The sequence below is a fragment of the Erpetoichthys calabaricus genome, chromosome 2 (genome assembly GCF_900747795.2).
Source record: "Erpetoichthys calabaricus chromosome 2, fErpCal1.3, whole genome shotgun sequence".
In the NCBI taxonomy this organism is placed as follows: Eukaryota; Metazoa; Chordata; class Cladistia; order Polypteriformes; family Polypteridae; genus Erpetoichthys; species Erpetoichthys calabaricus.
This window is the reverse complement of record NC_041395.2, coordinates 85304917-85316989: the sequence shown is the minus strand read 5'-3', so window position 1 is coordinate 85316989 and position 12073 is coordinate 85304917. Positions and strand designations below refer to the sequence as shown.

General features: G+C 36.8%; 2 protein-coding genes across 5 annotated transcripts in view; one reads left to right on the top strand and one right to left on the bottom strand.

Annotated features, from left to right (window-relative positions):
* sv2a (synaptic vesicle glycoprotein 2A) overlaps window positions 1-12073 on the bottom strand; it is an 885655-nt gene that overhangs the window by 41210 nt on the left and 832372 nt on the right. The window lies entirely within an intron of this gene.
* sema4ab (sema domain, immunoglobulin domain (Ig), transmembrane domain (TM) and short cytoplasmic domain, (semaphorin) 4Ab) overlaps window positions 1-12073 on the top strand; it is a 135478-nt gene that overhangs the window by 115502 nt on the left and 7903 nt on the right. For all 4 annotated transcript variants that reach the window (XM_028794023.2, XM_028794021.2, XM_028794020.2 and 1 more), the window contains one exon: window positions 3547-3650. In XM_028794023.2, coding sequence (XP_028649856.2) covers window positions 3547-3650 — 104 coding nt within the window. The remainder of the gene's footprint in view (window positions 1-3546; window positions 3651-12073) is intronic.

Genomic DNA, 12073 nt, shown 5'->3' with positions numbered 1-12073 from the left:
TATTTAACTTAATACAAAGAATTATTAATAACATACAATAACAATAAATAACATTGGATTTTAAACAAAACACACAATTAAATACCAAACAGTTTACAGTTCTATGCAGGTCAGACTAATACTTATAGACAGTAACGAAGATCTTTCTTTAATTGTTTAGACAGCTTGTCACTTTCCCCAGTAACTCTACACATTTTTATTTTGTTTTTTACACTAACCATTATTTAGTATTATCCTCTGCTTGTAAAAGCAAGGCCACTACAAATATATATATATATATAGGCTAGGATTTCTTATCCTGTTGTTTCTTGAGGAAGAGCCCGGCACTTCAATAACATAACAGGGGCTTAAATATCTTTGGTCATTAGGACACAGCAGTCTGCAGTAGCCATTCTTTGCTCCTATAGGCCCAGATGCAAACTTAATCCTCAAAATGTCCTCAATTTATGACTCAATGCTGTTCCTTCCAGGTCTTTTTTGACACAATTGTGACTCCAGCTATTAGGTGCCCCGAACAACAAATTTTTCACCCCAAAATAATTTTATATTGATTAAGCATCTTAATCTGTAGCATTGATGATCCTACATTTAAGAACAGCCCGAAGGTTTTTATTCGTTGTGAGAAAACAAAGCAGATTAAATAAAGTTGAAAATCAATTAAAGTCAATGATGGGTCCAATCTGTCCGAAAGGACACACCAGTTTTCAAAATGTGCAATAGCTGTACAAAAAATATGCTAAAGCCTTTCAAATTCTTGAGCTGAAAAGATACCATTTAGGATGTTTGAATGTGTACAGCCATTTAAATGAACTTTAAAGTCCTACTAGAGTATATGGTAGGTCAGAGTTGACACAAAGGACGTGACAGTGTTCGAAATAAATAGTTGTAAAAAATGTGACATTTAGAAGCTTTTTTGTTTTTTGTAAAATTACGATACTTTACTAAAATTCTTCACATTTTTGAGGTACTAAGATAACTTTCAGGATGTTATTTTAGGTGGTGCATAAACTATCTAACCCAAATGCAGTTGAAAATTCATTAAAGTCAGGGGTGGGTCAAATTGACCAGAAAGACATGGCAAGGTCATTTTTTTAGAAGCAGTATAAATTATGTTTATATTTTGCTGTTCATTAAATTGATGAAATGTAGGAAAAGTTTCATCATGAACAGATGAAATAAGGATGTTTTTATTGATTTCAAGCATAAAACTGGGTGATATTTGTCCTAATGATATTGTAAGTGTTTAAGAGACAGTTTCCCAAGTCTCTTTTTTGTTGTATGCTCTTAAGACTGTTCAGAGTATAGGCTTGAGCTGCACAATGTTCCTTATTTTTTAGTGCACATCAGGTTTATAAATTCTGTGAATTAATTGCACAAAATGAGATCAGTACATGTTTGCTTGGGTCAGACACTGTGGATAACTGGTTCTTGGCCGAGGGACAGCTTAACATGGGTTCACACATTTACTGCATGCCTCTATTTCCTATGTAGATCTTTCTCCTCTGTTTCTGGCTGTTTTTGTTGTCTCCCTTCCTGGGAATTCATTATATAATTATATTTGTATAAAATAATAGATGCAGGTATAATATTACAATTTTACGTATACAGTGGATAGATAGATAGATAGATAGATAGATAGATAGATAGATAGATAGATAGATAGATAGATAGATAGATAGATAGATAGATAGATAGATAGATAGATAGATAATCCTCATGCATTATAATGGAGCAGACTGAGCTGTAGTACATATAGTATTACTATATATTATACATTTCCTTGCCATGTCTGTTGAGTCAATATGATCTATAATTGTTATGTGAAAGTCCATAAAAATCATTAAAATGTGATTCAATCAGGTTATATGGTTTTTAATTAAAACAATATTGTATTGTAAAAAAAGCTGCTTTTACCTAGTTTTATGTGAATAACTTTTATTACAATACACTGTCCCTTGCCAGTCTAATTTCTGGATCCAATGTGTCTACATTATAATAGATCAAACATTTTTGTTTAAAGTTGTTGAGTAAGTTTTGAGAATGGCACAAGTATTGGTTTTCATAATGTTTGCTGCTTCAGTGTTTTTAGATATTTTTGTCAGATGTTTCTATGGTATACTGAAGTATAATTACAAGCATTTCATAAGTTTCAAAGGCTTTTATTGAGAATTACATTAAGTTTATGCAAAGAGTCAATATTTGCAGTGTTGGCCGTTCTTTTTCAAGACCTCTGCAATTTGCCCTGGCCTGATGTCAATCAATGTCTGGGCCAAATCCTGACTGTTGGCAGCCCATTGTTGCATAATCAATGCTTGGAGTTTGTCAGAGGTTGTGGATTTTTGTTTGTCCACCCATCTCTTGAGGATTGACCACAAGTTCTCAGTGGGATTAAGGTCGGGGAGTTTCCTGGCCATGGACCCAAAATTTTGATGTTTTGTTCCCCGAGCCACTTAGTTATCACTTTTGCCTTTTGGCACGGTGCTCCATCATGTTAGAAAAGGCATTGTTCTTGAATGGTTAGGAGGAGTTGCTCTTGGAAGATGTTTTGGTACCATTCTTTATTCATGGCTGTGTTCTTAGGCAAAATTGTGAGTGAGCCCAGTCCCTTGGCCGAGAAGCAACCCCACACATGAATGGTCTCAGGATGCTTTACTGTTGGAATGACACAGGACTGATGGTAGCGCTCACCTTTTCTTCTTCAGACAATTTTTTTTTCAGATGCCCCAAACAATCGGAAAGGGGATTCATTAGAGAAAATGACTTTACCTTTTCTCTATTCTAACTCAATCAGCATGACAGTGTGATCTCCAGCCGTGTCCTCGTCAACAAACTCGCCTGCGTTAACAAGAGAATCATGATGTCAGCAGGTCCTTTTGTGGCAGGGCTGAAATGCAGTGGAAATGGGTTTTTTGGGATTAAGTTCATTTTTACAGCAAAGAAGCACTTTGCAATGAATTGCAGTTCATCTGATCACTCTTCATCACATTCTGGAGTATATGCAAATTGCCATCATAAAAAAACAGGCAGGCTGCATGGTGGCGCAATGGTAGCACTGCTGCCTCGCAGTTAGGAGACCTGGGTTCACTTCCCAGATCCTACCTGTGTGTAGTTTGCGTGTTCTCCCTGTGTCTGCGTGGGTTTCCTCCGGGTGCTGCGGTTTCCTCCCACACTCCAAAGACATGCAGGTTAGGTGCATTGGCGGTCCTAAATTGTCCCTAATGGGTGTGTGTGTGCGTGTGTCCTGTGGTGGGCTGGTGCCCTGCCCGGGATTTCTTCCCTGCCTTGCGCCCTGTGTTGGCTGGGATTGGCTCCAGCAGACCCCTGTGACCCTGTAGTTAGGATATAACAGGTTGGATAATGGATCGATGGATGGAAAACTGAGGCAGCAAACTTTGTAAAAATTAATATTTGTGTCATTCTCATAACCTTTGGCTATGACTATATTTTGTGGTAGCATCAAGTTCAAGATTTCTAAAATGAAATGAGGTTGATTTTTGTCTAAACCGGTACTTGATAAATATGCCCTTCTGTTTCCTTTTCATATAGTGTTCAAGATATTGAAAATGGGAATGCTTCCAAACACTGTAGCACACAGAGCATTAAACCCAGAATGAAAAATGTTTCTTCGCTAAAGAACAAGAATATGATAGGTATGTTTAAGCTTACATCATAAAGTTAGTATAAATGTTATTAAAATAATTAGTTTAGACATTCATCAGAGAAGAAAAGGTATTATAAGACTAATTTTATATATTTGGAAATAACAATGTAAGATTGTTATCCCATGATTTATGTGTAAACATAGCACTGATATTGAATGAAATAGCATTTTGAATGTACTTTTTGAGTCATCTTTTGTCTTTAGTGCATGGCACGAATATTTTTAACTATATATAGTACAAATTTAAGAGGTACTCCTTTGCATTAGTAGTACTGTTGAGAATTCACAAATAATTAGTACTGTGTTAGTGCTACATCTCAAACTGAACAAAATTATTTTTTTTGTGCTGAACTGACTTTTAAATAGCTCATCCATTTTTATTACAATTTAATGAAATCAAAGCTTTGCAGCTTAGTCAGCTCTATAAATACATTATTTACCCTTTGCATTTTTGTGTACAGTACTGTATGTGTTTTCTTCTGTTTTCTCTTAATTTGGTTATAGCATTTGCATTCTGATTAGGCAATTCTCAGAAGCATTATATTAGCTCTTAAATCCAAGGATATGTCTCTTTGACTAGCAGTAAGAATTATTTTAGTTTCAATTTTTTACATGAATTTTCAATTAAATTTTAAATATTTCATTTCAATTACAGTTTAATTTTTGTTTATTTTAGTTTTTTTTAAGTTATTCCTATGGTAGTTTTTCATTTTTCACAAGTTTTAAGTTTTTGTTTATGTCTTCAGGGGAAAAAATTGAGTAACTAAATCTGGAATATAGGTCTCCTTTTTTAGAAATGCAATTACTATAATCTCAGTGCATCATATTACATTAATAAGAGCATAAAAACAATAAAACAAACATATTATTTGCCTGACCACTGCTAAAAATCAATTTTTATAGTCTGTAAACAAATATAATACCTGTTCAGCTGTGAGGTACAACATTTTGGAAAGTTGAAACAAACTGTAGTGAGCTAGAGCCCAGCAACATCAGGTGCAAGACAAAAGTCTGAATTAAGCAGGTGAAGTATATGCATGAAAGAGTGGAATTAAACAGAATTAAATACCACTTCTAATTACTGTGCTTGTTTTACAACATTAAAGAGCAATCATACGTGTAAGGTTATGTGTGGCCAATCATATGCCATTCAGGAACACTGATTTTTTTTTTATTTATGAAAATTAATTTGCTGCCTACTAGGTTTTATGTACGATCTAATCTACTTTACCAAAAAACAAATATATTTTAGTGTGAATGACCGATCGTATTTAATCCTTAAACTAACATCCGATTGGAGGCTGTCCAAATAGGGTAAATTTGCTTAATTGCAATATTTTTACTACCAAGGTTGCTCTTCTTTCTCAAAACAGAATTTTTGTTGATTGTATTTATGCTTGCTCCATTATCCATTATGAGACACAAACTTTTTTATTTTAGAATTCCCTACATATACAGTAAATTCATTGCACATGTGTTTAACATTCATCTATTTTTGCGATTAAATTAAAAACATGTGTTTAATTTGTGAATTCTGTGCACATTTTTACCTTACATGGCTCTTTGCTTTTTAAATTTAGTGATAAAACAAACCATTAATTATTGCAGAGCTTTAGTTTTAAAGGTATTGCACACAATGATTCTGAAGATATGCTTTCTGTCATTTTTAATTGTTTAAAGAAGAAAAGACTTTAATAGAGCACAATCCATTGAAAAAGAAAACTCAACAATATGCTGTAAAGATAATACATGAAACTCAGCACTCAACCCCATCTGACTCAAAAAGCTATGTGACAAGACAGTCCCATCTAAAGTGGTTTATCTGATAGAAACAACAAATTAAATGAAAAGGTTTATCACAAGCCCTGTGTGCTTACTTTACAACTACATTAACTGAATTCTTGGCAAATTCTGAAAACTTACTGAACTGTCCAGTCTCATCTTGTCTTCTGTAAACTCTTTTCCTAGTGAGCTGAACTGTCACTCAAAGAAAATTGATTTTACCCAATTTAACACAGTATAAAACATCACTTTCCCAAAGAGAAGTGTTTCCTAAATTCTGGATTGTGAACATGTCTGTGATGGGTCACCACAAAATTCTGTGTTGAAATTAACCAAGTCTGTCCAAGCACAAATTCTGTATTAAATGATAAACTGCTGTCTATTTATTGTACTATTTCTGGCAGTGCAGCACTTGAAACAATGCTGTTGACGTAACACCTGTGGCACTAAAATATAATGAGTATCCCCATCTCCCATCCAGTGAAACAATCAGACTGAGAAGAATGATAGCAATGACACATATAAGAAAGGGGGAGAGAGGAGGAAATAATAGACATGCTTGTGAGGTGAAGGCACAAGAATTTGATGATTTCCAGAGCTTTGTAAGGGATGAGTCAATAGAGTGAGGGTATATGTAGTGCCATAGCAGTGTTTTACACTGAATGAAGTTTCAGTAGTCATGGACAACTGCTTGGTTCCTCATTATGTGTTTGGCTTCCTGTCAATCGTTAAATCTAAATATGCAACTGTGGTGCAAAGAGGACTTTGTATTAAGTTTAATATGTGTTGGTAAGGGAAGAATTAATTCTTGTCAAATTATTTTAAAGTAGTTTGAAAAAACTCTATCTACTGGTAGAGTGAAAGATATGTTTGTTAGACTGCTGGGAACTGCAAGAACATCAGAAAATATTAAAAGGGTGAGACAAGGAGTAGACATTCAACACAGTGTTAATCAGTAGAGTTAAACATTTCAAACTGGACTGTTCACTTAATTATTTATCAAGATTTATCCCATCACCCATATAAAGTTCACATATATATATATACACATGTGTGTGTATTGTGGATGACCAGGGCACGTACAGCCACCCTGACCCAGACACAGACAGGCAGGACACAAATTGTCACACAGCACACCTTTATTTATAGGTGGGGAAGCACTTTCTTTGCTCCCCACAAGAGCACAGTGTCCACAAGAAAAATGCGCAGTCTTTTCCTTCTCTCTTCCTCCACTCCTCTTTCAGCAAGCTTCATCCACTTCCTCCTGACTCTGGCTCCTCAAATGGAGTGAGGTGGCTCCTTTTATTCTACTCCTGGGAGTGTTCCAGGTCACTCATCAGTATTATCTGGAATCACTCCCAATTGTGGTAGAAGTCCATTGTTGGGCGATACCTGGACCCTACAGAGGTTACAGAGGTAGTCCAATTTTTCAAGAATGACACATCAATAAGTGCCATTGCCAGAACGTTTGCTGTGTCTCCCATCACAGTCTCAAGGGCATGGAGGAGATTTCAGGACACAGGCAGTTACTCCAGGAGAGGAAAGGGCCATAGAAGGTCCTTAACCCTTCAGCAGGACCAGTATCTGTTCCTTTGGGCAAGGAGGTACAGGATGAGCACTGCCAGAGCCCTACAAAATGACCTCCAACAGGCCACTAATGTGAATGTCTCTTACCAAACAATCAGAAACAGACTTCATGAGGGTGGCCTGAAGGCCCGATGTCCTCTCGTGGGTCCTGTGCTCACTGCCCGGCACCGTGGAGGTCAATTAGCATTTGCCATAGAATATCAGAATTGGCAGGTCCACCAATGGTGCCCTATGCTTTTCACAGATGAGAGCAGGTTCACCCTAAGCATATGTGACAGACGTGAAAGGGTCTGGTGAAGCTGCAGAGAACGTTATGCTCCCTGTAATGTCAATCAGCATGACCGGTTTGGTGGTGGGTCAGTGATGGTCTGGGAAGGCATGTACATGGAGGGACGCACAGACTTCTACAGGCTTTACTTCCATTAGGTATCGGGATGAAATCCTTGGACCCATTGTCAGACCCTATGCTGGTGTAGTGGGTCCTGGCTTCCTCCTGGTGCACGACAAAGCCCGGCCTCATGTGGCAAGAGTATGCAGGCAGTTCCTAGTGGATGAAGGAACTGATACCATTGACTGGCCCACACGCTTGCCTGACATAAATCCAATAGAACACCTCTGGGACATTATGTTTCAGTCCATCCGAAGCCAACAGGCTGCAACTCAGAATGTCCAGGAGCTCAGTGATTCCCTGGTCCAGATCTGGGAGAAAATCCCCCAGGACACCATCCGTTGTCTCATTAGAAGCATGCCCCGAAGTTGTCAGTCATGCATACAAGCATGTGGGGGCCATACAAACTACTGAGTACGATTTTGAGTTGCTGCAATGAAATTTTGGCAAAATGGACTAGCCTGTCGCATCATTTATTCACTTGATTTTCAGGGTGTCTTTGAATTCAGCCCTCTGTAGGTGGATAATTTTCATTTCCATAAAACGATGTGGCATCCTTTCGTTCCTAACACATTACTCACTCCATATCAGTACAGATATCCAGTATGATTTTTTTCCCATTGAGCAGTTTATATATATATATATATATATATATATATATATATATATATATATATATATATATATATATATATATATATATATATATATATATATATATAGTACAGTCATGGCCGAAATTATCGGCACCCCTGGAATTTTCCCAGAAAATGCACCATTTCTCCCAGAAAATGATTGCAATTACAAATGTTTTTGTATATACATGTTTATTTCCTTTATGTGCAATGGAACAACACAAAAAAACAGAGAAAACAAGCCAAATCTGACATCATGTCACACAGAACTTCAAAAATGGGCTGTACAAAATTATTGGCACCCTTTCAAAATTGTGGGTAAATCATTTTATTTCAAGCATATGATGCTAGTTTGAACTCACCTGTGGCAAGAAACAGGTGCTGGCAATATAGCAATCACACTTGAAGCCAGTTAAAATGGAAAAACAACAACAACAACAACATTTATTTATATAGCACATTTTCATACAAAAAGTAGCTCAAAGTGCTTTACATAATGAAGAAAAGAAAAATAAAAGACAAATAAGAAATTAAAATAAGACAACATTAGTTAACATAGAAAGGAGTAAGGTCCGATGGCCAGGGTGGACAGAAAAAAAAAAAAAAAAAAACTCCAGAAGGCTGGAGAAAAAAATAAAATCTGTAGAGGTTCCAGGCCACGAGACCGCCCAGTCCCCTTTGGGCATTCTACCTAACATAAATGAAATAGTCCTCTTTGTAGTTCAGGTTTTCACAGAGTCACTTGATGCTGATGGTCATACAGACTTCTGGCTTTTAATCCATCCATCATTGTTGGATCATCATGGTGCTTTGGGTAGATGGTGGTGGCGCACGCCACCACCAACAGGACACCGGAAAAGGAAATAGAAGAGATTAGGGGTTAGTACAGATTTTGAATGAATAGTTATTATAATGAAAAAAAAGTTGACTCAACCTTTCTGTTGTGTGTCTGAGTGTGCCACACTAAGCATGGAGAACAGAAAGAAGAGCAGAGAATTGTCTGAGGACTTGAGAACAAAAATTGTGGAAAAATATCAACAATCTCAAGGCTACAAGTCCATCTCCAGAGATCTTCATGTTCCTTTGTCCACTGTGCGCAACATAATCAAGAAGTTCACAACACATGGCACTGTAGCTAATCTCCCTGGACGTGGACGGAAGAGAAAAATTGATAAAAGACTGCAACGAAGGATGGTCTGAATGGTGGATAAACAAACCCAATCAACTTCAAAACATATTCAAGCTGTTCTGCAGATTCAGGGTGCAACAGTGTCAGCTCGAACTATCCGTCAACATCTGAAAGAAATGAAACGCTATGGCAGGAGAGACAGGAAACATAAAAAAGCCAGACTGGAGTTTGCCAAAATGTACTTGAGGAAGCCAAAATCCTTCTGGGCGAACACCTTGTGGACAGATGAGACCAAGGTAGAGTTTTTTGGTAAAGCTCATCATTCTACTGTTTACAGAAAACGGAATGAGGCCTATGAAGAAAAGAACACAGTACCTACAGTCAAACATGGTGAAGGTTCTAAGATGTTTTGGGGATGTTTTGCTGCCTCTGGCACTGGATGCCTTGACTGTGTGCAAGGCATCATGAAATCTGAAGACTACCAAAAGATATTGGGGCGCAATGTAGGGCCCAGTGTCAGAAAGCTGGGTCTGCGTCAGAGGTCATTGGTGTTCCAGCAGGACAATGGCCCCAAACATACCTCTAAAAGCACTCAGAAATGGTTGAAGACAAAGCGCTGGAGAGTTCTGAAGTAGCCAGCAATGAGTCCGGATCTAAATCCGATTGAACACTTATGGAGAGATCTCAAAATTGCTGTTGGGAGAAGGCGCCCTTCAAATCTGAGAAACCTTGAGCAGTTTGCCAAAGAAGAGTGGTCGGAAATTCCAGTTGAGAGGTGTAACAAGCTTGTTGATGGTTATAGGAAGCGCTTGATTTCAGTTATTTTTTCCAAAGGGTGTGCAACCAAATATTAAGTAGAGGGTGCCAATAATTTTGTCCATCCCAGTTTTTGAGTTTTCTGTGAAATGATGTCAGATTTTGCTTTTTTTCTCTGTTTTTTTGTGTTGTTCCAATGTACATAAAGGAAATAAACGTGTATACCAAAACATTTGTAATTGCAACAATTTTCTGGGAGAAATGGAGCATTTTCAAGGAAAATTCCAGGGGTGCCGATAATTTCGGCCATGACTGTATATATCTATTATAAAAAAAAAAACTTGCAACTAGACTTTTTGGCGACAAGACTTGATCTTTTGAAGTGAGACAGATTTGAAGAGAGACAGAGAGACAATTCAAAGAGACACTTTCATGTCCCATCATACTGACATCCTTTGGAAGCAAGTTACGTGAGACGGTAACCTCTGCAAGTCAAGCCCTACTTACAAACATTTCAAACAACATCACGGTCATCTAACCTCTCAGTTGTTGGCACGCCCTACTTACAACCATTTTCAAACAAGATCATGATCATCTAACCTCTCAGTTGTTGGATACAACTTTAAAAATGACTGAACAAAGAAGAAAGAGCAGCTCCAAAAAAATTTCTAAGTTAAAGGTGACACGTCCACAACTAAAGAGCAGCGCGTCAAAATGAGACCCAAAAGCGTTGCAGAGAAAAGAATGCCCCAAAAAAATGCAAAAAAGAACAACAATAATCTATGTGCAAATTCTGAAAATAAGGAAAGTAAGCAATGACTAAGCGAAGAAGAAAGGTTGACGCGATACACATGCAGAGCAAGTTAAAGCTTATGAAAGTAGAAAATTCAAAAGTATCAAAAAAATTAGAGTAAAGATTGCGTTAGCGAAAACAAACAGAAATTATTACTCGGTGAAATAACGGAACAGCAAAAAGAGATTGAATACATGGACATAGGTAATATGTCAGAAGTACAGTATGTAGATATTGTAAAGCTTTAAAGTTTAAGTCGGAGACTTGTAGATCATCTAATTCGTGTTGCCAACAGGGAAAAGTAGTGTTGCTTCCCAATAAAGAGGCATATGCGCGCGAATTAAAAGATTTGTTATTTGGTGAAAGTGAAATCTACAAACACTACAAGCAAAATATACACGTCTACAATAATCTTTACGCGTTCGCATCATTCAATGCACAAAATGTAGATTTACACAATAATGGACCATACGCTATGAGAATCTGTTGTCCGCTACAATTAAAGCTGTGACAAGTTTAATTTAGATGAAATCACAATTCGGTCAGATGTATATTTATGATCACAGAGAAGCGATGCAACATAGAATCGAAAGAGTTAAACGATCGGACGTAATAGAAATTATACAGCCAATAATGGATACAAATCCATACGTCCAAAAGTTTTCTTGAATTTCTAAAAGAATCCGAAAGATCACTGTCGCATTTATAATAAACCAATATGTGATGAATTGTCAGCGATAATAATTTCGAAAGTCGGATGGTCATATTAATGTTGAGTATTGTGCATCGGTTATGAGTATTAAGTACATCTACAAGTACATTCATAAAGGGCATGATAGAGTACGCATAACTTTATTGAAAGAACAGTCTCAGGTCGAAGTTCAAGCATATTTAGATACTCAGAAAGTCAATGAAAAGCGGGTGGCATTTAATGGAATTGCCAATGCACAGTTGAAGTCATTCTGTTGAATTATTACTGATTCATTTACCAGGTCAGAATATGATTCAATTTAGCATTAGAGGTAGAAAAAAATAGAAAAATAAAATTATTGGCTTATTTTAAACTTAATAAAACAGACGTAAATGCAAAAGCATATATGTATGCTCAAATTCCTCAACATTACACATGGCAGAAACAAAAAAGAGTGTGGCATCCAAGAAAAATTTATTGCAATAGTGTTTCTTGATTAAATATTGTATCACCAAAAGATATCAAATGGTTTCATTTAAAATTGTTGTTAAGTGAATCGAAAGGAGCAACATTGTATAAAGATGTTCTAACTATAGATGGAACTACATACGGTAACTTTCAAGAAGTGGTACGAGCAACTGGGTAATGTAA